This window comes from Lygodium microphyllum, chromosome 19, assembly GCF_053477565.2.
Source record: "Lygodium microphyllum isolate KBCC chromosome 19, Lygodium_microphyllum_v1.1.10, whole genome shotgun sequence".
In the NCBI taxonomy this organism is placed as follows: domain Eukaryota; kingdom Viridiplantae; phylum Streptophyta; class Polypodiopsida; order Schizaeales; family Lygodiaceae; genus Lygodium; species Lygodium microphyllum.
This window is the reverse complement of record NC_141153.1, coordinates 53454265-53480989: the sequence shown is the minus strand read 5'-3', so window position 1 is coordinate 53480989 and position 26725 is coordinate 53454265. Positions and strand designations below refer to the sequence as shown.

Sequence of the window (26725 nt, the reverse complement as noted above, 5' to 3'; positions counted from 1 at the left end):
GCCAAGAATGTGATTTGCATCACCAAGATCCTTCATGTCAAAGCTGCCATGAAGACTTTGCTTCAGTGAGGCCAAGGCATAAGCATCCGTGCCAGCAATCAGCATGTCATCAACATACAGAACGAAGATAATCAAGCTGTCATCTGTCGCCTTCTTGGTGTACAAGCAGTGATCCACTTGACTTCTATGGAAACCTTGAGATTGCATAAATGTATCAAACTTATGATACCATTCTCTTGGTGCTTGTTTCAGCCCATACAAACTCCTTTTGAGTTTACATACCATCTTCTCTTTTCCTTTTTCCACAAACCCTTCAGACTGCTGCATATATGTATCTTCATGCAGATCACCATGTAAGAATGTAGTCTTTACATCCATTTGTATGAGCTCCATATCTTCAGCTGTAACCAAGCCCAAAATGGTTCTCAATGTAGTCATCTTGACTACATGAGAGAAGATCTCATCAAAGTCAATTCCATGTTCCTGCTTGTGCCCCTTTGCAACCAATCTTGCCTTGTACTTTGGTGAGGAACCAGAAGTGACCTTTAACTTGTAAACCCATTTGCATGGAAGAGATTTCTGCCCTTTAGGCAATTGCACCAAGTCCTAAGTGCCATTTTTCTCAAGAGATTCCATCTCTGACAACATGGCTTTATACCGTTTCTTGCTGTCCTGTCTGTCCATTGCTTCCTTGAAGCAAGACGGTTCACCACAATCTGTCAACATGACATAATCAGCCACATTGTTTGCATCAAGAATGAATCTATCAGGTTGTCTAGTAGCCTTAGACGATCTCCTAACCCAACGATCATTGTTTGCTGGCTGTTGAGTCTGCAAATTTCCATTTTCAGCTTGCTGTCCTGGCATTTCAGTTTGCAAATCAGCATTAACAGCTTGCTCTCTTGGCAGTTCCTGCATATCCAATGGCTTATCATTATGGGCAATGGTTGGCTGATTATTTCCAGCATTATTTTCTGCATTTTGTAGGTTCATTTACAGTAGGTATTTGCTACTGTACAGTAGGCACATTTTGCTGTCCAAAAGGTATTTTTTCTCGGAATACAACCCTACAGACTTCCTTTGTTCTTTCGGGCTGTTTGTGCATGCGATCTTCCCGGAAGATAACAACATTGCTGCGTACTACTTTTCTTTTCTCGGGATCCCATAATCTATTCCCCATTTCACCTTCATCACCATATCCTAGGAAAATACATTTACAGGACTTTGGCTCATGTTTGCTGCATTCTTCCTTACGCATGTGCACAAATGCTTCGTAGCCAAACACTTTCAAGTGTGCATACAAAGGTGGTTTGCCCAACCACACTTCTTGGGGAACTCCCCCTCCCTCCCTAAAGACCTGTTTAGTGACCGATTAATTAAGTGTACGACTGTCATAACAACCTTTGCCCAAAAACCATGAGGTAAAGTAGCATGTGACAGCATTGTACATACCTTGTCTTGAATGGTCCGATTCATATGCTCTGCAACACCATTTTGGGGCGGATTATGAGGGGCAGTGAGCTCCCTATTTATCTCTTTTTCTGTCACAAAATGCCTCAAAGGCCTTGGACACATATTCTCCACCATTGTCAGAGCGAAGACACTTAAGTGTCTTATCAGTCTGATTCTCAACCAATGCCAGTAATTTTTGAAACTTGTCAAGCACTTTGTCCTTGCTACGAATAGGGTAAACCCATATCTTCCGTGTAGCATTATCAACAAAGGTGACAAAATATTTCTTTCCCTCTAAAGATAACCCTAGCATCTGATATACATCGGAATGTACTAACTCTAGAGGAGAAGATTTTAGCAAAAGAGACTTCTTATGAGGCGTCTAGGTATGTTTACCATAAACACAATGATCACAATGCTCAAAATCAGCATAACAAAGACAAGGCAAGTAACCCAAACGAGAAAGCACTTTTATTCCAGTTTGACTCATGTGTCCCAACCGGCCATGCCACAAAGAAATACTTGGGTGCTCGGTCACGACAACAACATGGTCACGCACACTAGATACATGGAGAGGATACAAGGTATCACTTTTACAACCTCTGGCAATCAGTCTAGATCCCTTACAGATCTTCCATTTCCCATCACCAAAGGTGGTATGAAATCCATCGTCATCTAGGTGCCTTGTGCTAATCAAGCTCTTCTTGAGCTGAGGTACATGCCGTACATGCTGAAGTGTAAAGACAGAACCATGCTGAAACTGCAACTACACATTGTCGATACCTGCAATGTCACATGCATAGTTGTCCCCAAGATGGACAACACCATGTCGATCCCCTGTATAGTCGAAAAACCACTCACGATGGGAGGTGACATGAAAGGAAGCACGTGAATCTAGAATCCAAGTGTGCATGTTATCATTCGTATCTGTAAGTAAAGCATGTGCACCAAAGTATGAAGAGACAAAGAGTATGTCATTCCCACTGTCAGTGTGATGAGTGACTACATTCACCTCTTCAATTTTGACGTTGCTTTTCTTAGGTTGACTCTCTTTCTTCTCTTCCTTGCTATCATCTGTCTTCTTGCCCTTTCCTTTCTCTTTCTTCCATTTGTAGCAGTCACGTCTAAAGTGACCCTTCTTGCCACAATGATGACATTCAACATCCTTACCACGTGATTTATTGCGTCCCTTGCTATCAGATTTACTTTTCCGTTGTGATCTGCCCCTAGTATGCAAAGCACCGGAAGACTTACTGGATGCATTTTTTGCCGATTCATTTCTTCCATGAGTAGAGCACTGTTATATTAATAAGGTAAATTACGGGAAACAGGCACGAGGGATGACCGTCCGGGGCCTTGGGCGCCCGAACGGGGTTTAGGGGAGCCTAGAATTAAAGAGAGTCCAGGAATAGTAGGACTCACCAACAAATGACGGCTGGCAATCGGATTACGATGAGAGTTGCTAGCAATAACTAGGCAAGGCTGGGAGAAAAAAAAGGATCTCGTGCCTTTTGAGTGTCGGACTGTATTCTCTTGGGGGTTCTCTTCATCTTTTCAATCGCTTAACATTGGTATGAGAGCAGGCGCAGGCGTTGGATTCTCCTTCTTGAGAAGTCATCGGATCATTCTCTCTTCAAGAGCCGACGGGTCTCGCTCCGTTTACCCGCTACGTTTACTCGTGAAGCTGTTCTTCCCCGGCGCCCTTATGACACGTCATATGAAATTTGACGTGAGGTTCATTTTTGCCACGTCACTTATCATTCGGCGAAAAGAGACTGCCCTTCACGTCTAACGCCGTATCCTGGATCACGTGTATTCCGTGAGGCGCAAACAAATAAAATCGATGCTACCCTCTGGTCTCTCTGTGACCAGCCGACTGCACGCTATCCTCTACTGTCTGCTTTCTCTGTCGCCAGCCCCGACTGCACTTGTATGACAAGTATAGGTTGGGCAGAGAACAAATTCAGGAAAGGTGTATTGATGGTCTGCGTGATCATTAAGAAGGGGACTAAATACTAGCCGTTTCTGCCAATAAGCTCCATTTCCTGTGTGACCGGCTTAGTTCGGAAGATAAAAATTGTTCCTCACTCTTCGGGCTTACTAATAAAACCAGCAACAGCTGCCCTGTCATTATAACCAAGTAAGTACTTTACTTTGTATGCAAATTTTTTATCTTTGCTTTCCAATTCCAGTGTATTAATGGCAGAAAAAGAGAAAGAACAAGTAATGGAAGGTTCTAGTTCTGGGGACCACCCTATGGTAGATCCCCATGAAACGGAGATGCAAGAAGAACAGTGGAAAGAATTCTTTGCCACACGAGAACAATTTGATGATCTAACTGCTCGTGTGCAGGCACAGGGGTTTCAAATGGAATTTTTAACTCAAACACTCACTGAAATAAAATCTCAATTAACTTTATTACTAGAAAGGGATAAAAATAAGATAGAAACCTCGGATATCCCATCTTCATTGAAAGATTTAGATGTGACTATGCGAGATCCTAAGGAACCCCACCACAAGTTGAGGGATAATCGAGTTCTAAAAGATATGAAACCCCCTCAGTTTCACGGGTAGGAAAAAGATAGAAATAAAGACACTATCTTTAATTTTCTCCAAAAATGGAAAGATTTACTTAAACTTAAAAATACTCCACAACATCTCCAAGCACTGGAGGCCAGTTTAACTTTGGGGCCAAAAGCGTATAAATGGTGGCGAACTTTAAAGGAGGCAAATAAAATACCTGAAACTTGGGCTCAATTTGAATCCGTCTTTTTGAAAGAATTCCTTCCTGAAAATGAAATGGAAAGAAATTGGGAAGATTGGGATTATGTCAGACAAAAGGGAATACCCCTGCTGACATATTTGGAGGAATATCGTGTGATAATCCTCAAATTGGATGGAATAGATGAATTTCAAAAGACAAGAGGATTCATTAGGGGACTAGATAAGGCCTGTAAAAAGAAAGTCAAAAGGAGTTCACCTAAGACGTTGGAAGAGGCAATTAAATTTGCATTAATCAATGAAGATAGTACGTGTCCAGGTACACTCACTAGTCTCACTGATACGGAGCCCAAATCTAAGGAATTGGAAACCTCAAAATTTGTGGGAAAATTTAAAAGGAAAATGCCATTTTTAAAGGGTAAAAAACAACCTTTTGAAAAGAAACAATATGTAAGGCCAAAGTTAAGTCCAGATGACTTTGATAAGGCCAAAAAAGAAAAGCTGTGTTTCAATTGCCTATCCCCTAACCATGCTGCTTGGAATTGCCCTCAAAGGAAAAAGGGGGAAGACAAGGGAAAGGATAAGGACAAGGGCAAGGGAAAGGAAAAACAAATCCATGTAGTGCAGACCTTAGAATTAAAGGAGCATGAAAGGTATAAATCTTTAAAGGTCTTGCACATGGATGTACAACACAAGTGTTGTATGTCAACTTCTATGTGGCAGTCTACCTTTTGGCCACATGATTTAGTTAGAGTGCATGGATTGATAGCTGGAAAGAGGGTTAGAGTCATGATTGATGACTCTGCTACCCACAATTTCATAAATTATGCACTTGTCAAAAAATTGAAACTTCCCCAACAAAAGAGTGGGCATCAATATGTTGTTCGTATGATGGAAGGTCAAGATAATAAAATATGGGATACAATGGTATCCAATTTGGAAATTGAGATTCAAGGATATAAAGATAAACTTGATTTTCAAATTATGAACATGGAAAGAGCCGATATTGCTCTAGGGAGGGAGTGGCTATGGGGATTGGAACCATCCTTAAAACGTAGTTATCATCATAATACACTGGAATTTGAAAGGGATGGTAAGACTTTTATCATTCAAGGTGAACATGAAGTATCTGATAATCCTTTGTTGTGTTCCACTGAGGTTCAAAAGCTGATAAAGAAGGAAGTTTGTGAGGTATACATGTTATGGTCTCTTCCTGTAACAAAACACTTTTACTTTCTGTAACAAAAAGGAACAATTTTCTTATGTTTGTGAGTTGAATGTAAATAATGAATTAAGTAGTTTGTTAGATGACTTTAAAGACGTGTTTCCTTCTGATTTACCAAGTGGCCTTTCACCAGATAGGGGTGATATAAATTACCCAATTGACACAAATAAGGATACTCACCCTATTTCTAAACCACCTTATAAATTGAGTGAAATGCAGCGTCAAGAAGTTGAAAGACAAATTAAGGATTACATTGATAAAGGGTTTATACAACCCAGTAATTCACCTTGGGCTTCGCCAATTTCATTAGTAAAGAAAAAAGATGGTTCTATGCGACTTTATGTTGATTATAGAGCACTTAATAAAATAACGGTGAAGAATAAATTTCCTATGCTCAGAATGGAAGATCTTTTTGATCAATTACAAGGGGCAAAATTCTTCACGAAGATAGATTTAAGATCAGGCTATCACCAAGTAAGAATTAAGGCACAAGATGTTCCTAAGACAACATTTCGTACTAGATACGGGCATTATGATTTTTTGGTGATGCCTTTTGGCCTCACTACATGCACCAAGTACCTTTATGAAGCTGATGAATAGTATCTTACGGCCCTATCTAGGACATTTTGTAGTAGTCTTCTTGGATGATATCTTGATCTTTAGTAAATCAAGAGAAGAACATTTGGAACACTTACAATTGGTATTCCAACTGTTAAGAACACATTCCCTTTATGCGAAGAAAACTAAATGTGAATTCTTTGCACAAGAGGTCAAATATTTGGGGCATATTATCTCGAAAGAGGGAATCAAGATGGATCCAGAAAAAGTAAGGGCAATTATTGAATGGCCATCTCCAAGGAACCTGGAAGAGCTGCAGATCTTCCTAGGTTTATCTGGATTTTATCGTAGATTCATTTGAGATTATGCCAAAATAGCTGTTCCAATGACAGACCAACTTAAAGGGAAAGGAAAGAGCTTTAATTGGGGAACAAACCAAAATGAAAGTTTTCAAAAACTTAAGGTAGCTATTGCTACAGCTCCAGTACTATTAATTGTGGATCCCAATAAACCATTTGTGGTTGAAGCTGATGCCGGTGATAAGGCGATAGGTGCGGTCTTATTACAAGAAGGTCGACCAGTTGCTTTTGAAAGCAAGAAATTAGACCTTGCAAAATAGAATTATTCTGAGGGAGTTGTATGCAATAGTACATGCAATGAAGAAATGGAGGCACTATTTGTACGGTGCCAAACTTTTGATTTTATCGGATCATGAAAGCATTAAGTGGCTTAATGATCAACCGGATTCACACGGGCGTAAAGCTAGATGGGCCGAACTCCTCCAAGAGTTCGACTATGAGATAAGATATAGAAAAGGAAAGTATAATATAGTAGCTGATGCACTCAACAGAATACCCATCATAAATGAATTGAGTTTTACTCAGTTCACTTCCGACTTGCTTGAATCTTTAAAAGGGAAATGCCAGGTTGATTCGGCATATTCCAACATATGGGAAGCAATAAAATATGGGGATCTAAATGAAAGTGCTTCTACTGAGGAAGGAATATCTGAGGATGTTCAACAAGGAAATGGAGCATCAGGGGTTGCTCAAACCGGATTCAAGTGGAAGAATTTTACCATTGATAATGGTTATTTACTCTACAAGGGTAGGGTATGTGTCTCGAAAGATACGGAAATAAGGCGCCAGATACTCTTTGAGTGTCATGATACCCCTAGCGCGGGACATCCAGGAGTTAATAAGACTTATAGTCTTATTAAAAGGCAGTTCTATTGGCCTGGAATGAATAAGGACGTCCTTGACTATGTGGTCAAATGTAATAAATGCTAGGTTAATAAAGCTGAAAGATTGAAAATGGGAGGACTTCTCCATCCACTAGAGATTCCTTCAGGAAAATGGGAGAGTTTCTCCATGGATTTTATTGTTGCATTACCTAGAACACAGAGGGGGCACGACTCTGTGTGGGTGATTGTGGATAGGTTAACCAGAATGGCTAGGTTCATTCCAACTTCAACTGATGTTAAAACACCAGAATTGGCTAGATTGTTCGTAGAGAACATATACCGATTGTATGGCCTTCCGGCAAATATAGTTTCTGATCGGGATAGAAAATTTGATAGTCAATTTTGGCGTGCGGTATTTAGGAAGTTGGATACTAAACTTAGCATGAGTACGGCGGATCACCCGCAAACTGATGGGCAAACTGAAAGGGTTAACCAAATCCTTGAAGATATGCTTAGGGCATATGTAAGTAAAAGGCAAACTAATTGGGAAGAGTATCTACCGATAGCAGAGTTTGCATGTAATAGTGCCAAGCACTCTTCCACTGATATAGTCCATTTATGTTAATATATGGGTTTCAGCCCAGAGCTCCTCATGCAGTAGGACTGCATAAGGAAAAGGTTCAGGCAGTTAAGGATTTTTTGGAGGATATGAATAGTATGTTAAAATTTGCTCAAGAAAATATTAAAAAAGCTCAAAATCGAGCTAGAGCATATGCAGATCCTCACCGAAGAGACATCTCCTTTGAAGAAGGAGAATTGGTCTATCTTAAGGTGTCTGAACAAACCAAAACCATGAAAATGGGACAATGTCCAAAACTTTCACCCAGGTATTGTGGTCCTTTCACAATACTTAAAAAGGTGGGTGAACTGGCTTACAAGCTCCAACTACCTGCTGGTAGTAAAATACATCCAGTTTTTCATGTAAGTAAGTTAACTCAGGCTAAGTATGTTTGAGGGAGGTCGGAGTAGTCCTTGCCTCCTGTACAGACATCGTCAGGCATCGAAAGACCTGTTTTAGAAGGAAGTCCTAGTGGCCCTGTTATGCTAGCCTGCTAGGCAGCCGTTCTAGGAGTTCTTGTTAGTAGTGAGGCAGTTAGAGAAGCCTGCCAGAAGATAATAATAATGATGCCAAGAACCCTGAACATCCTAAAAGATGAATATAAATACGAAGGTGTGTAAAAAGGGGTTCTAACCCCTATCAAAGAAAAGAAAAAAAAATGAAAATATATAAGCAGTTGATCATTGCCTTGCGAAGGCCTGGTAGGTTCCTGGGGACGAATCAGACCCAGGGCCGATACCTTGTCTTCCTAGGGGTGGCTTCTTGCTGAAGAATGAATGACAAAACAAGGAAGGTTGGAGCGAAAATAAAAGTGAGCGTTAGAAAAGGATTAAGTGTCGCCTTGCGAGGGCTTGGTAGGTTCTTGGGTGCCGAGACAGGTCCTGAGGCCGATGCCATGTTCTTGGATTCAACAAGGCTGAAGGTGAATTTCAGCTGAATTTAGGTGGAGGACTAGCCAGCCATTGAATTTGGGGCATTTGCATTGTCTATGAAGTGGGTGAAGGTCAATTGAGTGCCCGAATCAAGGGGCAAAATAGATTGAAGACTTGCTGGTCACTCTGGACAGCAAGGGGAGTTGAAATACCCAAAGGGATTGGGAGAACCCCATTGTAAGTCAATTTTTTCTTCAATAAAGCTAAAGAGATACCGAAAGGGGCGCCAATTTTGGGGCCAATCGGGTGTGCATTGTCCAAGATCTGTAGGTAAATTTGTATTTTCAGATTGGCATTTATTGCTTGCTGCTGTAATTAAGTTGTAATCAGGGATTTACCACCCTATCCGAGGAGGAAGACTGGTTTTAGTTGCCGCGCTCGTTGTCAGCCCTGTCGCCTGCCATGCGTGCCATGCACGCCACACAGTCCTGTCGCACAGGACAGACGCGCGTCAGTCGTCCCGTTGGTTGTCGCCACGCTGGTCCCGTCGTGTGCTGCTGCACACCTGCTCCCCCACTCGACTGGTCGTTGACTGTCCACGCCTCCAGTCAAGTCTGCGTCACGCTTGTTGTCGCCATCTCGACTGACTTACCCGTCGTGCAATCTGGATGAGTCGACTGCCTTTTCTGCACTTGTTGACTGCCTCTCTTGCACACGAGCCTGCTTGCGAGACTCTTGTACCTGTCGACTGCTTCGTCTCGAGAAGCGTGCACTCTTTGCCGCTCTGATACCAGTTTGTTGAGCTCCGAGGCCCGAGGATCGAAACACACAGTGCTTACTATTAGTAGAGAGAGAGAGAGAGAGAGAGAGAGAGAGAGAGAGTGTAGAGTAGTGAGGAGAGTGAACACGATTTGTGGGTACAATGACGAGTGTGCCTCTTTAGGTTTATATATATATGTGTGTGTGTGTGTGTGTGTGTGTGTGTGTGTGTGTGTGAAAGTACAAGTGCTAAGGGTGTGTTTACACCCGAGCACATTTAAAAGGCATGAGGGCGTTTATTCCCAACATGTCTTCTCTTGGAGGTCTATGATCCTCCTCCAAGGGATGTTGGGGAAGGCAACACCTGGCTGTCCTCTATCCAAAGCTAACTGGCCACTCTCCTACACATAAAGGTGGGTTTTGGGGGGGCATATATGACTCTGCTTGCCACCTACATTGGGACGCCTATAGATGAAAATTGTGCTTCCCACCCATATCCTGGCTGCATAGGCTTCCAAAGGGGAGGGGCTAGCCAATCTTGGGGAATCACTGCATCAATCTCGTGCTCTTGACCTCTACCCCTCTCTGGCAACTTGCTGCCTGTCGAAGTACCTCCAAATCCTCACCCCTTTGATGTCTCTCCATACTCTGACAGAGCAGGCAGGGCCAGCTCCCCAGCCAGCTACTACATGACCCTATATGAACCTTCCCATGTCCTTTATTGTCCAGCTGGGGGACAATACTATGATATTGAGATCTCACTCTTTGGAGTTGATGCATTCTTTTTGCCAGTTTTGGGCTACCTGAGAATGATAGTTTTCTTTTTCAGGGAGCATCCCAATCATCTCTACTAAACAAAGTTGCACACGGAATTCAAAACAGTTGATGAATCACATTTTGGAAGTTTCAATATTTTGTCATTGGCATGCCTATATCTGTCTTTGGTAATCCTTTTTGATATCTTGATTGCAAGGATCCTTATAAAGAGAGTGCACTGAATTTTCTAGTTCAAAAGTACTAATGTGCTCACCTTCTGCTTCGGTAAAAAATTTTGTGGTGCAGGTGTCATGCATGCAGACAGATGCTTCCTACTTTTTGTAACTTGAGCAATGAGTACCCAAAGTCGCTGTTCATTTATACAGATATTGATGAATGCCCTCAAGAGACTCAAGATGTTCGTTATACTCCAACCTTTCAGTTTTATCGAGAAGGGGATAAAGTAGATGAGTTCTATGGAGCTGGACCTCAAAGGCTTCGAGATAGAGTGTGGCTTCAGGCATAGGATACAAATGGTCAATAGAGGGCTATTTCAAACTCCAGCCTTTTTGATTCTTTTTCATTTGAGCAAAATTAGGGCATTTGTGCCATGGTGGACATTGATGAGCTACTAAAATACTGAAAAACTGACATTTTCCACACTGGTGACTTGGACACAATATTTATGAGCTCACATTGCAATTGTAATTTATGAGTGTGATGGTTGATTCTTCAAGAGATGTCCATGCACGGATGAAGTTTATTTGTGCAAGTGCTATCAATTTAGCTTGTTGTGAAACTTGTCTTTGCCTGTACTCTTCTTCTAATGTACCTCTTATAATTACTGGAAGCAGTGAACACAAATTTGTCCAGAAAATTCAGTTGACTGAATCAGCGTAGAAAATAGCAGACAAATGTAGCTTTGTGGCAACAGGGCGAGTGCTATTTGAAAAGCTGATTCTAGTGTACAGGCGTCTTAGGGTGATAGAATTTGATAGAGTTTGAGGCCTTTTTAGCTTGGTGAGTATAAAAGAGTTATGATCTGCCTGCTAGGCAGTGTGATCTAAGTTTTTTTTGAAGACATAGTTCAGCCATCACTTTTCCTGAGGGTTGAACTGAGATTGGCAACAGAAGTCTATATTAACATATATCATTGTGACTTCTTAATTATCTTGTGTAGATATCCACATGAGATGTGGCACTTCAGGCCTTAAAGATATAAACTAAAACTATTTTCCTCTGTAGAAACTTAGCAATGGCAAATGGCTGGGATTGGTAATAGAAACTATTTGAATGGATGATGAAGACAATGCACAGATGAATCATCTCTTCCCAGCTCGAGGGCTGCTGGAAAGGAGGTGGTTTTGTGGGCAATTGAACGATAGTGCATGACTGAGGAGTCTGTGCCTCACGCAAAGGTCCCATAGCAGAAAACCAAGCAGGTCCAGCAAGCATATGCGGTTACAAAGTCACACATTTTCATTGGGTCAATGGCAGCCACATCACACACACTGTAAGCGGCAATTTGATCCCTTTTAGAGAAAGCTATAGATGTTTATCGTGACTTTTGATAATCCAGCATGCTTGAGTAGAAAGTGAGATGTGTTTTCTTCATCAATGGACTTTATTGGCATCCATTGGCATTCTTCCTGCCACCCTTGGATCCGCATCTCCTTTGGCCTTCCACCACATCCAAGATCTGAGAGGGGGTGTATAGAAGTCATGTGTGTCTTGTGTGGTCATCTCATGCTTGTGAGTCTTAGTTTGAGTAAGATTAGGACATTAGGATCTGACATTGTCTTTGCCTGTCATTTTATGTGTTTTAGACACTTTAGATGTAGGAGCATTAGTGCATTTCTTTTTGTGTACTTTTTAGCTATTTTTTTAGGGTTTGACCCAAATGCTAGACCTCATTTTTGAGAGGTTTCCCATTTGACATGCAGTGTTGTGGAATGCTCTGATTGCAGGATATGCAGCACATGGACTTAATGCAGAAGCTGGGGACTCTTTCTGACAAATGCAGCTGGAGCTCCTGCTCTTGTCATGCTTATTTGCACCTTGAAAGAGGGGTAAAATATTCATGCTGAAACCATCAAAAGAAGATTGGAGGGTAGGTGCCTTGATTCTTCTACCTTTGTCTCTCACTTGAAAGCATGTTGCTTTACACGGACATTGGAAGTAGGTCATGGAGTACATGTGGAAACTATCAAAAGAGCGTTGGAGAGAGACCTTCATGTGGGCAGCACTCTGATAGCCATGCCCATTTTGTAGAAGCAAGCCATGATTTTGAAGGGCTGCCTTTGAAAGATGCAGTTTCCTGGGCTGCCCCTGATTGCGGGGTCCGAAGCAGAAGGAAGTGGCAAGTTGTCTGCAAACAATGCTGCTTGATTGCATGAATTGAATGATAGCACACCATTGAGGAGTCTGTACCTCATGCAAGTCTGAGCTTGATCCCTTTTAGCAGAAATCCAAGCAGGTCCAGCAAGCATGCGGTTACAAAGGTGCACATTTTTGTTGGTTCAATGGCAGCCGCATCACATGCAGACTGTAAGTGGCAAGCTGATCTCTTTTAGAGAAATCCAAGCAGGGCCAGCAAGCATTCAGTTTCGAAGATGCACATTTTCATTTGGTTAATGGCTGCCACATCACATGCAGACTGGCTTATGGCTGTTGTACTACTTGATATACCATGTTTCATTAGCCTGGAGGTGACTACAATCTCCCCAGGGAGAAGCTTTCTTTCCATTGCAGCCATTCACACATGCATTGCCCAACAGTACTAGGGTTTGGCATGTGGTACAGTGGAGAAAAGGGACGCATTCTGAGCTGGAAGACAAACATGTACTGATTGGTGCGAGATCTTTCCTGAATGGTTCATGACCTGGGATGATGAGATACACCAGTGGTGGTCTAACCATGTAGTAGCATGATACTTTGGAAAAGTATAGATATTTCTAGTGAAATTTGATAATCCAGCACGCTTACGTAGAGAAGCGGGATGCATTCTGAGCTACATAATTGTATCAGCAGTATACAAACGTATAGATATGAGAAGAAAACAGAGTGTGGCAAGCACTTGTACGATTTCATACTAGAATGAGGATTGGGATCACATCTGGTTGTTGGCAACTAGCTTGTCCTGATGCTGGTTGAATGTGGAAGCTTGCAAGATGCCAAGCAGGCTTTTGACAGCTTGGCTTTTCGTGATAGGAAGCACAACTGCTTAAATTCTCTGATCTCAGGTCACATGAGACATGGAGAGATGCAACACGCTCTCCACCTGTACCACAAGCTCTAAAATGGAGTTAAAACTTGCATGCAGCATACTGTAACCACATATCTAACCCCCCTCAGTGCATGTGCTGGGTTGAGAAATCAGACAACAGGCCAAAACTTGCATGTGGAATTAGTCCAACATTCATGGACACTGCTGTTGTGGGCAACACAGTGGTAGCAAATGTGGTCTTTTTGTAGCTGCACACCAAGTGTTTGAGAGGTTGCCCATTCGACATGCAGTGTTGTGGAATGCTTTGATTGCAGGATATGCAGCGCATGGACTTAGTGCAGAAGCCGGGGACTCTTTTTGACAAATGCAGCTGGAGCTCCTGCTCTTGTCACATTTATTTGCATCTTGAAAGCTTGTGCCACCATGCAAGCTCTAGAAATGTAAACGCCCCAAACAACGTAGTATGCTTAACAATTATGATATTCGCTTGTTTTCGAGATTTAATATAAAAGAGAATGAACACTTAAAGCTGAAAATGAAAATTAGTCACAAAATTATAGCCATGAAAATGTAAAAGTAATGGAGACAAGATTGAGGGTTGAAGATGGGCAACCCCCCCCGAAGGAATGCATTTCTGCTCAACCCAAGTCCCTTAGGGAAGAGCTCAGTTACAATCAACTTGAGAGTGAGGAGAAGTAATTCTCACTCTCATAAGATCATGCAAAGATGTACAAACACACATGCATTATCTATTATGCAATGATAAGAACTGATTTCTTTACAGTATGAGAAAAAAAAAAGAGGGGAAAATCAGCCTTTCTCCATCGTTGAACAGTAGTACATGGATAGGGCTTGCTTCTTGTTGCTAAAATGGAAGAAAGAGCTTGAGAAGGAGGTGCTGTAATGAATTTACAAGCTTGCTGTCCTGTTAAACAGCAGTGATAGAAGAGGGAATATGGAGGAATTTGATAATAGAGAAGTGGGGGATGATAATGGGGATGGATGGGGCCAGTTTCTGGCTATCTGTGGGTGCTGTACATGAGTTTACAGCAAAGAAAAATGATGCTGAATGAAGAAAAACGAGCTCTTATTTATAAGAGAGGGAAGAGCTAGTACAAAAGGGGAAAGTGGAGTAGCACAAGACAAGTGTCCAGCCACATGCCATGAGATGTGACAAGTGGTGGGACACTTGGAAACTTGTGTGACAAGTGTTAGGGACCTCCTAAAATTTAGTGATTTCCTAAAATTTAGGGACCTCCCCAATATGGGTATCATATGAAAGCTTTTTCCGTGTACATCGCAAAAACGGTATCAGAATCTTCATGTGACTTTCCTATGCAAAGAAATGTGCTTTTCAAGCTTTCAGTCCACACATGCACATTATACAAGCATTTCATGATCATGCCATCCTGTTGATTGTAACTGTCTGTTCTAGTGGATCTAGCCTACACTTCAAGGCATCAATCCTTTCTGTGTGCGAGTCTAACCCTGATATGCGTGAGTTCTAGTCACAGGCGCCCAATCGGGCCATATAGGTGGAAGTGTGAATTATCTTCTCTAACCCACCGCGTGGGTCCACCATAACCTGTGACCACTCATCAGTGGCCAGCTCCAATGCACTTTTCTTTATATCTAATTAGTGCAAAGGAAATAAATTTAATAAATCATTATATAGACAAATTAATGAAAAAGGATACAAATTCTGTTTCTATAGAGTTGTGACAGCCCTCTGGCTTTTATCTAGCTGTCCTCAGGTGAAAAGCTTCTTGATATGGCTGAAGAATGTTTGGGTAATCCTTCATGAATTTTTCATCTACCCACTGTGCATCTGTTGTGGGTAGATTCTTGAATTTTAGTAAGAATTTTCGTGTCACAAGGCCACTTCTCATGGTTCGATCCTTGTGAAACAAAATCTGTTCAGGTTCCAAGAGTTGCTATGTTTCTTCAACCTCAAGATCCGGGCATGGACGAAGGCAGAAGAAGAAGAAGAAGACTAAGTCACTATCTCAACTTGAAAAGAAGATCAAGTTAAGTATGTATGATGGTTCCTGAAATCTTGATCTTCTTCTGAAATTTATTCGTCAATTTCAAATTTTGTATGGTCATGACAAGTATAAAGAAAAAGAAAAGATTAAGTTTGCAGCTTTACATTTAACCGACTTAGCCCATACTTGGTGGACGGGGTTGAAATATGATCATGCTGCCCCAAAATCATGGCGGTCCTTTGTTCGTATGATACAAAGCCAATTTCTTCCTGTTCATTTCAAAAGAGATGTAAAAATGGAATGGGATCGACTTTGGCAAAGGAAAAATGAGTCACTTGGTGACTATACCAAGAGATTTTGGGAGCTACTTTTGAAGGTCCAACATTTCAAGAAGATCAGCAGTTCGGAAAAGCTTAGGAAGTTTCAAGGAGGTTTGCATTTTAAACTTCGTACTGCTCTTAATCATTATCATTGTTCTAGTCTCAGGGAACTCATTGACCATGCTGAGACATGGGAAATGAAGCACAATGGCAACAAATCATTCCAAAAGAATGATAAGAAGAGAGTAGCTGATGATGAGGAGTATTCAGCCCCAAATGAAGGACAAAAACAGTGGCAAAAGCAGCCATCAAATCAAAAGAAGATGAAGCCCTATGCACCTCCTAATGCTCCTCAATTTCGCTCCAATCTATAGCCACAAGCAAAGCAACTTTCCGAAGAAGAAAAGCAACGCTTCATGAAAGAAGGGAAGTGCTTTAAATATGGACAAACAGGCCACATAGCGAAGCCATGTCCAAACAAGGGATAAAGCAAGGTTTCTGACAACAAGCCTAAGTCACCAGTGAAAATCAATGCTATCAGTGATGTAGTTGCAAACACAACTCACACTCCAGAGACGCGCAAATTATTAAAAGCTTGGGGATAGTTGCAAGGTAAGCAAGCACTATTCTTGATAGATCTTGGGGCGAATGAAAATATCATTTCCTTGCAATTAGCTAAAGAGCTTGGATTAAAGAATGAAGAGATAGACACTCCGGCAGAAGTTCGCCAAGCTTTAAATGCTGATGAAGGTAACACAGTGAAGACTGTGATACCCTACATTGGCAAGCTCAAGTTTCAAATTCAAGGCTACAGTGACGAAGATACCTTCTGTATCGGAGACCTTGATGGTTGCGATGTGATTCTTGGCATGCCCTGGAATCATAGAGTAGATTCAACCATCTTCTCTCAGAAAAAGAAGGTAGAACTCACCAACAAAGGCAAGAAGTACGAGATCCAAGCTGGGATACCACTGTAAACGCCCCGAACAACGTAGTATGCTTAACAATTATGATATTCTCTTGTTTTCGAGATTTAATATAAAAGAGAATGAACACTTAAAGCTGAAAATGAAAATTACTCACAAAATTACAGCCATGAAAATGTAAAAGTAATGGAGACAAGATTGAGGGTTGAAGATGATGAAGTGCTTGATGGGAATGAAGATGGAGACGAGGGTGAAGAATGTCGACGCCTTTGACGATGATAGGGTCTTCCACGAGAAGGGTGTGACTCTTCGTCACTAGAAGAGGGTCTATTAGAGTAGGTGCCAGATGACTTTGAAGAAGAGGATGAGCTTCGATGCGATCTCTTTCTTTGTCTTGAAGTAGAATGGGACTGTCTCTTAGAAGTAGTTGGACTTCTTGATCGGCTCCTTTCATTGGTATGGCTTTGTCTCCTATAAGCAGATGGGCTTCTTTCCTTGAATTCTTTGGGATTCTCAACTTTTTCTAGTTTGAGAAGTTGGTCACGAATTTGCTGATTCTCCTCTCTAAGACTTTGAATGGCTTGAAGGATAGCACTCGACTGATCCATTGAGACTCTTAAGAAAAAAATATGCTCAAGCACTCAATGCAAGGGCTGAAAACAAACAAACTTATAATTGTAAGCACTACCAGTGTTGGGGTGAGGACCGAGCCAAAGCTCTGATATCACTGTAAACGCCCCGAACAACGTAGTATGCTTAACAATTATGATATTCGCTTGTTTTCGAGATTTAATATAAAAGAGAATGAATACTTAAAGCTGAAAATGAAAATTACTCATAAAATTACAGCCATGAAAATGTAAAAGTAATGGAGACAAGATTGAGGGTTGAAGATGGGCAACCCCCCCCGAAGGAATGTATTTCTGCTCAACCCAAGTCCCTTAGGAAAGAGCTCAGTTACAATCAACCTGAGAGTGAGGAGAAGTAATTCTCACTCTCATAAGATCATGCAAAGATGTTCAAACACACATGCATTATCTATTATGCAATGATAAGAACTGATTTCTTTACAGTATGAGAAAAAAAAAAGAGGGGAAAATCAGCCTTTCTCCATCGTTGAACAGTAGTACATGAATAGGGCTTACTTCTTGTTGCTAAAATGGAAGAAAGAGCTTGAGAAGGAGGTGCTGTAATGAATTTACAAGCTTGCTGTCCTGTAAAACAGCAGTGATAGAAGAGGGAATATGGAGGAATTTGATAATAGAGAAGTGGGGGATGATAATGGGGATGGATGGGGCCAGTTTCTGGCTATCTGTGGGTGCTGTACATGAGTTTACAGCAAAGAAAAATGATGCTGAATGAAGAAAAACGAGCTCTTATTTATAGGAGAGGGAAGAGCTAGTACAAAAGGGGAAAGTGGAGTAGCACAAGACAAGTGTCCAGCCACATGCCATGAGATGTGACAAGTGGTGGGACACTTGGAAACTTGTGTGACAAGTGTCTTGACACTTCTCTTCTCTATGGCCTTCCTTTTTGGGCTGAATACTGTCAAGAATAGAAACAACCAAATTTAGTAAGCACAGTCAGAGTACAGAACTTACTATTTTTAGAATGACATTCCTATTTTTTAGGACTAGCATTTTTAGGCTAATTCGAGGCTCCTAAAATTTAGGGACCTCCTAAAATTTAGTGATTTCCTAAAATTTAGGGACCCCCCCAATATGGGTGTCATATGAAAGCTTTTTCCGTGTACATCGCAAAAACGGTATCAGAATCTTCATGTGACTTTTCTATGCAAAGAAATGTGCTTTTCAAGCTTTCAGTCCACACATGCACATTATACAAGCATTTCATGATCATGCCATCTTGTTGATTGTAACTGTCTGTTCTGGTGGATCTAGCCCACACTTCAAGGCATCAATCCTTTCTGTGTGCGAGTCTAAACCTGATATGTGTGAGTTCTAGTCATAGGCGCCCAATCGGGCCATATAGGTGGAAGTGTGAATTATCTTTTCTCTAACCCACCGCGTGGGTCCACCATAACTTGTGACCACTCATCAGTGGCCAGCTCCAATGCACTTTTCTTTATATCTAATTAGTGCAAAGGAAATAAATGTAATAAATCATTATATAGACAAATTAATGAAAAAGGATACAAATTCTGTTTCTATAGAGTTGTGACAAGAAATGGGCTAAAAAATACATGCTGAAACATTGGAAACAAAGGTCTACGTGGGCAACACCATTGTGTCAAAAGATGACGTACCAGCCAGACAATAGGGTTTCCGGGGAGGAACACGGAGTGAACTTGGTAAACATTGAGAAGAGAAGAGAAGAGAGAAGAAACTCTAATGAATGGAATGATGAAGATTTGAATCATGGAGCGAATGTGGTACAAGGGAACAATTGTGCCGTAGCACAAAGGAGACGATGAAGACAACCGCGAACCACAAACTGCAATGATGTCCTAAAAGGGTGTGAGGGTAGTGGAGAGGCTGGAGAGAAGAGGTGACGGACTGAATGAATCAGCCGTAAGGAATGAATGAGAGTGTGGCCTATAAATAGGCACAGCGAGTCTAGGGTGGCGCCCCTTTTTGGGACTGCAAACCCTAAATGCAAAATGTAGAAACGAAAAAACGCAAACTGCGGGTGAAGGGTTTCTCAACACCTCCTCTCAAGCCCAAAAAGGGGAACAAGAGAAGAGTGAGGTGGAGATGGAATGCTACATGCTGAAGAATGCTCATGCAACAGGTGCCACTTGGACAGTGTTCCTTATGGAAAAATTATTCACTTGTCCAAGCGTCCTAGTACAAAGATGATGAAAACATGCAATGCATAGGAGGAATGTTGGACTTTGTGTGGTGTTGAGAACCATAAGAATATGCCCATACTCAATCTCAGGAGTTGGCTTCATGCTGACCAAGGGACGAATAAAATCCACCCTATAATTTGAGAATACCACTTGAAAAGAGACCTTTGAAGATAGTCATGAGACTGGATGAACTGTAGAATTAGAAACTCGATCTCGGGAGAGAAGCCATTAGGTCTCTGACTCCATGCTAGAAGAAATACGAAGGTCTATCCACCAAGTCGTTGCTGAAGACCCAAGGGCCTTGATCTAGGTAGATCCTCTAGATCCTGGGTATGAGTATAGGAAATGACTACTCAAAGAAGAACCACTCCTCGAAAGTGAAAGGTAGTGGTGTGTGAAGAACTTTATGGCACATAGGCTCCCTCTCTGAATTGGAAAGTAGAAGTAGGAGCCCCCTTTGAAGTCGAAGAAGAACTGGAAGCCCCCTCTGAGGGCGAAGTAAGAAAATCCCCCTCTGAATCCCAGTCTGAGAGAGAAAGGGAATCCAACCATTCATGGTTAGCAGACTGCAAAGCTTTTGATGACGAAGGAAGCGCCGCCGATTGTGTCGAAGAAGGTATCTGGGGCTCGAAAGAAGCCGGAAAGAACTCGGAAGTGGTCTCTTGAACCTGAGTGGAAGAGGGTGGGGAAAAAGGAGGCTTAGGATGAGCCAAGGGTGAGGAATAGTCGCGGGCTCACAGGAGAGTGGACTATGGAGGAGATGTGGGATGTGGAAGCCACTGTACTCGAAAGTGGGTGGGGGAAGTCTCCGCATAGTGAGATGTCTCTAGGAGGGCTTATCGCCTCGTAAGGTCTTAAGAGTCTTCGTGTGCTCGAAAGGACTTAGTGCGCGTTGGTTGTGGCTTATTGCCTTGAGTATAATACTCCAATAACTGATGCAAAACAATCTCTGTGGCCCAGAAAGGAGAGGTGGCACAAGGAGTGCTTGGTGGAAGACGCATATACTCCAGAGGGGTTGGGAGCAAAGGTTGCAGTCGACAGTCTTCGGTGGGATGACCATTCGTGCCGCAGTAGGAACACCCAGTAGACTGGTCATCTGTTGGGGAAGAAGCTATGAGTACCAATGTGCCTTGTTGAAGAAGGAAGAGGTGGAAGAGGTTAGCCCAAACCACGAATTGCAAAGTCCGCCTTAAGGGATGTGAGGACAGTGCAAGGGTTGGAAGTGAGCTGCCAGGGGAGGTGGATGCTACCAACAGTAAGAGGTTGCAACTAGTAGAAAAACGCAGGGTACAATAGTATGGTGGAGTTGTTGCGTTGTAGAGAATAGCTGCCAACAGACTGGTTGAGCCGCCAGGTTGCAGAGAATAGCGGCTACCAGCAAGGAGTGCGTTGTAGAGAATAGCTGCCAACAGACTGGTTGAGCCGCCAGGTTGCAGAGAATAGCGGCTACCAGCAAGGAGGAGCTGGCAGCAGCAAGGAGCTGCCAAGAGTCTGGCTGAGCTGCTAGCAGCAGAGAACAACTGCCAACAGTTTGACTGAGCCGCCAACAGCAGGGAAGAGCTATCAATAGTCTGGATGAGCTGCCGCCAGTAGCAGAGAACAACTGCTAGCAGCAGGGAGGAGCCGCTAGTAGCTTGGTTGAGCTGCCAGTTGACTAGGAGGCGAAGGCGGCAGCGGCAGACCTGAATGCAGGCTGGAAAACAGCAAACACAGGAGGATGTTGATGCAGTGGAAGAAGAAGAGAAGTGGATGCCGAACCCGCCACCGGTCTTTGTCTTCACTGGAGTGGAGGATCTTTGCCACTATTTGAGCAGATCTAGCTCTGATACCATGTCAAAAGATGACGTACTAGTGAGACAATAGGATTTGCGGGGAGGAACACGGAGTGATCTCGGTAAACATTGAGAGAAGAAACTCTATTGAATGGAATGATGAAGATCTGAATCATGGAGTGAGTGTGATACAAGGGAACAAGGGTGCTGTAGCACAAGGAAGACGATGAAGACAGCCACAAACCACAAACCGCAATGTCCTCTTGAAGGGGTGTGAGGGTAGTGGAGAGGTTGGAGAGAAGAAGTGACGGACTGAATGAATCATTTATAAGGAATGAATGAGAGTGTGGCCTATAAATAGGCACAGTCAGTCTAGGGTGGCGCCCCTTTTTGGGGCTGCAAACCCTAAACTCAAAACATAGAAACGCAAAAACTCAAACTGCGGGTGAAGGGTTTCTCAACACATTGTAAACATGTACATGGCATCATGTGGCTTGATTACAAAAGCCTATCTGGTTGAAAGGTTGCTGTTTTAAGATGTGGGTTCATGGAATGCGCTATTTGCAGGTTATGCTGAACACAGGCTTGGAAAGGAGGCAGAGACTGCGTGTTAATAAATGCTATTGGAGGGAATGTACCTTGATTCTACTACTCTTGTCTCTTGCTTGAAAGCATGTACTGATGTGCATCTCTGTAGAGCTTGAACTCAAAGATTTGGTATTTGAGCTGCTGAGTTCCATGTTTTAGCAATTGATGGACCGAGAAGGGGGCTCCATGTCCAGGGGTCCAAAGAAGAAGAGGAGGGGAGGAGCAGATGCATGCATTTTTATGAAAGGGGGATGCATGCCCAGCTGCATTGGGTTGAGGATACAGAAGTGCAGACAGAGCAAGGACCTGCATCAAACCATGTGCCTGCACCCCTACATGTGAGTGCACCAGCTGGAATCCCACCTCACCCTCAGCAACCACCTTGTCCCCCTCCTTGCTGACTGCGACATCCTGCTTGATGCACACCATGCATTTGACAGGCTGGCTGCCTGCAACGAGCACTCCTGGACATCCCTCAATCTCTGCCTATCTTGACTCTGATGACTTGCAGCATGCCTTCCAGCTCTACCACATGATGGGGCACAACAGTTTCACTAGGCCCAACTGATGCATGTATTTGGCCTTGCTCAACGCTTGCTCACAGCTAGAGACAGACGGAGGCCTTGAAGTGCACCATGAGTTCACTTGGCGGGGCCTCGAAAAGGATTTGTTTACTGGTAGTCCTCTTGTGGGGAATGGTCTTGTGGACTTGTATGGCAAATGTGGCTCACTTGCTGAAGTGCATCATGATTTTGACAGGCTGCCCATCCAAAACAGTGTGTCCTGGAATGCATTAATTTCTGGTAGGCTGAACATGGGCTTGCTAAGTGAGAATCTGCCATTCCTTTGCTGCTTGAAAGACTGCTCTTCTGCATCAAGGGATTCAGAAACAGGGCAAATCCTGCGTGCAGAAATAGTCAAAAGAGGACCAAGGTTGCAGCCGTACGTACGTATGGATCGATTCGTACCGTACGGATCTGTACGCGTACGGATCGATCCATATGTTATTTTTTTTGAAAACCCCTTTTTGACCTTCAACGTACGAATTTGGGCTTATTTCGGAATCACCTGCAGCGCTCTGTTTCACTCTGTCTCTGCACACTGTGCACATTGCAACCAGGTAATTCTCACGCTCTCTCTCGCTCATGGCCTTGGTCCCTCATGATGCATCTCTGTCTCGTACTGTACACTCTCTTTCAACCACGAGCAGCCAATGTACTACATGATTAATCTCCTCTCTCTCCCTCTCCCTCTCCCTCTTCCTCCCTCTCTCTCTCTCTTGCTTTGGAGTATGCTCTAAGCTTTGTCTCTCTCTTTCTTTGTGTCACACAGCTTCTAGGATACAATATGCCAAAACCATGCAACCCCTACTGGCAGGAGCACACCAATGTCATCCGTGTTATTAATACGTCGACCCAAGCTAGCACGCGTAGATGGCAATGCAAGTATTGCAACTTTGAGCTCACAAGCACAATTTCTTGTGTCGTGATATACTTGACAGGTATTGGCACCACCGGCAATTGTGGTGGGTGCAAGCAGGTGCTGCAGGATATCAGAGACAAGCTCATTGCTGAGAATTCATCAACAGCAAATGGTTCAAAGAAGGTAAGGGGCAGCCAGCACACTCAAGATGCACTTCATGATGTGCTTGTGGGGGAGATGGGTGATTCTTCCACACAGGATAGCTAGCCTACCGGGGGCAGAAAGAGGGCCCGTGTCATGCAAGAGGTTGATGAGGATGACGATGCACATGTGCTGAGACAAAGTACTTTGCCTTCACGTGTGTTATCACTTTCGTGGGTGAAAGAGAGAAAAAATGGCTGAGATGGAGATTGCTCGCACTCTTGTGGAGTGCAACATCTCCTTTAATGTACTGAGGAGTGATCAATGGAAGAGAATGGTGAGGGCCATAGCAGAGGTTTGCCACACAGACTCTTGGTCTGGGGTGGAGTATAATAAAATGCGTACAACGATGCTTGAAAAGTAGAAATACTTGATAGACAAGGCATTGGTACTTGTCAAGGCAGGATGGCAGTCTTTTGGGTGCACCATCATATTTGATGGTTGGAGTGATATGCGTAGACGACACATTATCAATATTTTGGTGTCATGTTTTGGCACATACTTCTTGCGGACTGTGGATGCAGGAAAGGCAGGAGAATCCATTTGTACTGAGTTTATTTATCACCACATCAGACATGCAATTTTGGATGTTGGGCCAAAGAATGTGGTCCAAGTGGTGATAGACAATGCTTCAAATTGCAAGCATATGGGTGAATTGGTCGAGGTAGAGTTTCCTCGCATTTCTTGGACTGCTTGTACTACTGCACATTGCTTGGACCTGCTTATGGAGGATATTGGAAAGTTGCCATGGGTGCAACCTCATGTTGCAGATGCCACGAAGATTACTATATTTTTTCGAAAAAAACATCAGGCTTTGGCCATCTTTAGGAGCCATAGTGCACTTCATATGGTGCGACCCTCGAAGACCAGGTTTTCTTATATGTTACTAGTCTTATAGAGGCTTTTTAGATTGCGAGACCGAGTACTATAGACTATGGTGGACTCGAAATGGAGGTTTATGCACTATGCGCAAACAGAGGCCACTAGATACATTCAGCGGAAAGTGCTTGACGAGGCCTTTTGGAGAGAGGTACAGAGCTTGACAGTGGCATTGTAGCTTATCCATGTTCTCCTCCGAGTCACAGATATGGAGGGCTCTACTCTTGGACTATATCATCTCTTCATGGAGATGAAGCACCATATTGCCGCTTGTATGACATTGACGGAGTCTCGATGAGTGTACACTTGGATATTATTCTTGGTCGATTATATTAATATTAAATAATATGCACATTGCAACAATATGTTTAAAGTTATATTATATAATGACTGTTGGAATGTTGGCTTGTCAATTTGTAGCTGGGGTTACATCCTAGCTATTGTAGAGCGGCGATGGACGTTTATGAGCCGTCCCATTCATGGGATGGCTGCATTGCTTCATCCCTTCTAAAATAAGCCAGAGCTGTTTAGTGAGAGCACTTTCCTCACATAGAAAGACCAGTACATCAACATAATGTACGATGAGGATGAGCAACTTGAGGTTGGAGAGATGGTGAGTTTTATGAATAATCCAGGACCATCCTTTGCTAGAGCGGTGGATTTGAGAGAGGAGGCAATGAAATTTCCTCTCACGTGGTGGCAGAGCTATGGAAGACAAGGTCTTCCAAAGCTGACTCATCTTGCTCTCCAAATCCTCTCGTAGGTACTCTTGACTCTTTCACAATTGCATCCATCTTTAAAGTTTAATTCATTAAGGGTTTTGACTCCAAAATCGTATCGTGATTCGTGATCGTAGGATTGTTCTGCTGGTGCTTGTGAGCGCAATTGGAGCGCTTACTCCTTGGTTCACACGAAGATCCGCAATCGACTTAGTACCGCTCAGTTGGAGCGATTAATGTATTGTCGAGCTAACATGAAGCTCCTGCGAGATTATCATGCTTTGGGAACACCCAAGCAGGTATATTTAACTGTACGATGTCGTACGTCTTTTGACACATTTCAATATAATTAAGTCATTTCGTGTGGTTCTGACTTGTCGGATTTTGCTTTCCACAGGCAGATTCGACCCGTGTGAAGATGGTGCCAGCTTCTATTGAGGATGACGTGGAGCAGCGTGTCAGAGATGAGGGCATGTAGATATTGTACGACTCCTTCATAGAGAGTTGGAGAGCATCGATCACCGTGTCACGAGGTCATGCGTACAGGCTTTGGCGATACCTTTGTGTGAGGAGGCTACAGATTCAGAGAGCACTATATGGAGGAGCATTCGTTGGGGGAAGGCGTCTATTCGTACACAGCGGACTCGGGCGAATGAGGCTGTCACTCATTCATACTCAGAGAGAGCTAGGAGATGATGATGTAGCACATAGATCTCATGATACATCTTTCACATCATCAGATGTGCCCGTGATGGCAGTGTGAGTATGATGACGAGGGCAATGTCTTGACAGATGCGGACTTGCTCTCTTCTGGTGCATCGTCATCATCATCATCTGATGAGGATTTTTGACTCTTAGATTACGTTTCATTGTGGAGTCTAGACTCTGGACTAGCCCTTATGGGTCTTTTGAGGACATTTCTATGATGTAGTGTTGTAGCTTGCTATGTAGCATGTGCATTGTATTCAATTTGTTTTGATGCATTTGCAGCCTTTTAACATGGATGAGAGTCCAGACTTTTGTTGTGTAAACACTGATTCATCAGTTTATATAGAGCTAAGAGTGGTGATTGGTGATTGAAGATTGATCTCTGATTGAAAACTAGTTTTGGTATTTGATGTTTGATTTCTGAAGTAACAAGTTTTACAACATGGGGCAAAGGTTTTGTGATTACTAATCAAATGCGTATTAGCAAAGACCTTATTAGATTGTCTTGTACGTCTTTCTTACAATTTAAAATGTATTTGGATCTTTTTATGTTTATTTTGATATGAAATGCTATATAGATTGATATTTTTTACAATGGTACGTATTTTTACGTACACAAAAATTTTATATGTATGGAACAACGTACAAATATGTACCATACATTACGTACACATCAACCTTGAAGAGGACTGGAAGCAAATCTGTGTGGCCAGGACACTAGTGGATATGCACAACAAATGTGGGTGTCTTTTGGAAGTGTCCCATGTTTTTGATACGATCTCAGTTAAAGATGCAATGCTATGGGCTTCATTAATCTTAGGATATGCTGAAAATGGGCTTGGTAAGGAAGTAGGAGTTTGCTTCCAACAAATGCATCTCCATGGCACACCACATAAGTTCCCTGTTGCATATGTCTGCAGCTTGAATGCTTTTGCTCCAAGAATGGATGTCGAGAGGGGTTTTGAAATATATGATGAAAGAATTTGAAAGATAGTTTTATATGGGTGATGCATCGGTAGATT

The 26725-nt window shown here is 42.7% G+C and overlaps 1 protein-coding gene and 2 pseudogenes across 4 annotated transcripts in view; all 3 read left to right on the top strand.

Moving 5' to 3' along the window:
- Positions 1–10853, top strand: part of LOC148019881 (Thioredoxin superfamily protein) — a 42957-nt gene extending 32104 nt beyond the window's left edge. For all 3 annotated transcript variants that reach the window (XM_087700075.1, XM_087700074.1, XM_087700076.1), the window contains one exon: positions 10452–10853. In XM_087700075.1, the coding sequence (XP_087556201.1) occupies positions 10452–10671 (220 nt within the window). In that variant the 3' untranslated portion in view covers positions 10672–10853. The remainder of the gene's footprint in view (positions 1–10451) is intronic.
- A 161-nt stretch (positions 10854–11014) lies between these two features.
- Positions 11015–26148, top strand: LOC148019879 (uncharacterized; annotated as a pseudogene). Its single transcript, XR_015694881.1, has 3 exons — positions 11015–12255; positions 25133–25294; positions 25393–26148. The product of XR_015694881.1 is annotated as an uncharacterized LOC148019879 (transcript).
- On the top strand, positions 23005–25083 carry LOC148019880 (uncharacterized; annotated as a pseudogene).
- Positions 26149–26725: the final 577 nt, after the last annotated feature.